The 1,337-nt window shown below is 37.8% G+C and overlaps 1 protein-coding gene across 1 annotated transcript; it reads right to left on the bottom strand.

The window, feature by feature from the left end:
* Positions 1 to 485: 485 nt before the first annotated feature.
* On the bottom strand, positions 486 to 1,001 carry LOC144572769 (uncharacterized). Its single transcript, XM_078322445.1, has one exon. It carries the CDS (start codon positions 999 to 1,001, stop codon positions 486 to 488), a length of 516 nt encoding a protein of 171 aa, XP_078178571.1.
* Positions 1,002 to 1,337: the final 336 nt, after the last annotated feature.

Genomic DNA, 1,337 nt, shown 5'->3' with positions numbered 1-1,337 from the left:
CTAACTCGGTAATTATATATGTGCTTGGTAGAAAAGTCAATTCTAAAAAAAAAATGACCAAGTCTTCCTATTAAGTACGTATTAGACAAGATTAATATGAAGTCATAAAATAGTTAACCAAAGCAATGTGGAAATTAAGTGGAAGCTCCTTAATTCCAACCAAAAAAGAAAATAAAAAGAAAAAAAAGGTAAAACCGTAAAAGAGGGGGTTCCATTTTCCAATTAGAAAACGATATGATTATGAGCGATTAATATATAATCAACGTAACCTAAAATACAGCAAATTGCTCAACCACTCATGATGACTAATTTCAAACATACAATTAATACAACCCCAAATAATTAATCTCTCAAGTCTCGTCACACACAAATCACAAATGATACAGTAAGTAAATAAATTAAGAAAACCCTTATAATTAAGAACATGTATATATATATACCTTAATTTGTTAAATTATTATGAAAACACACGCAGATGATCACTGCTACCACCGTGCACCGAGACAGAGCATCAAAGTATGTGATCTTTCCTCATCCTCTTCCCCCTTCTTATAAGAAAAAAAATGTGTATTAGGGCTAGAGAGCCGAGCAGGAGCATGCCGTTGCCGGGCTTCCTGGCCTACGGCCGGTGAAGACGGCTCAGAAGAGGAACATGACGAGGAGGAAGACCTGTACGACAAGTTAGATCGCCTTAGAGTGAGCTTCAGTAGTATGATGTGTAGAAGGTTGCGCGACTTGGTTTTCTTCTTGATGGATTCCGAATAGTAAGACGGTGGCGGCGTCAGAGGTGGGAAGGCATATTGATCATTTGAGCAAGGAGTTGTGGTCGTGGGGTGCTTTGGGGTGCCTGGTTGCGATTCCCAAAGAAAAGGGACTGAACCTGTGGCCTTACCATAGTAAACCCTAAAGGAAGGATTTGAGAGAGAGGTCTCTCTGGTGAGAAGCTTCGAGGGAATCTGGTTTTCCATCAGAGGGTTCTTCTTCTTCTTTGCGGAGCTCATTCTGTCTTGGTTTTGATGTGTGGGGCGAGGCGAGAGACCGAAAGAGGATTAGAGCGGCCGGGTAGGCTAGACAAAATATTATTAGAGGCTATATATATATATACGTACGTTGAGGTCATAGAGGGGAAAGGACTTCGGATTCATTTAATGAATTTTGTTGTTGATTAAGACGAAAGATGGGCTACGCATATCCACACCACGCATATTTATATTAACACAATATCTTTAAAAAAATAATAATGTATGGACAATTTTAATCCTCATTAAATGTCTTTCTAACTATCATGTTTTTTTCATTATGTAATTAATATAGTGATCATTAAATTATTTGATTTT

The sequence above is a fragment of the Carex rostrata genome, chromosome 20 (assembly GCF_964058835.1).
Source record: "Carex rostrata chromosome 20, lpCarRost1.2, whole genome shotgun sequence".
In the NCBI taxonomy this organism is placed as follows: Eukaryota; Viridiplantae; Streptophyta; class Magnoliopsida; order Poales; family Cyperaceae; genus Carex; species Carex rostrata.
Note: the sequence above shows the minus strand (reverse complement) of the source record. Positions and strands in the feature narration are given on the sequence as shown.

Bases quoted from the DNA above. Each gene is read 5' to 3' on its own strand.
- LOC144572769 (XM_078322445.1), bottom strand. From the start codon at position 1,001: ATGAGCTCCGCAAAGAAGAAGAAGAACCCTCTGATGGAAAACCAGATT.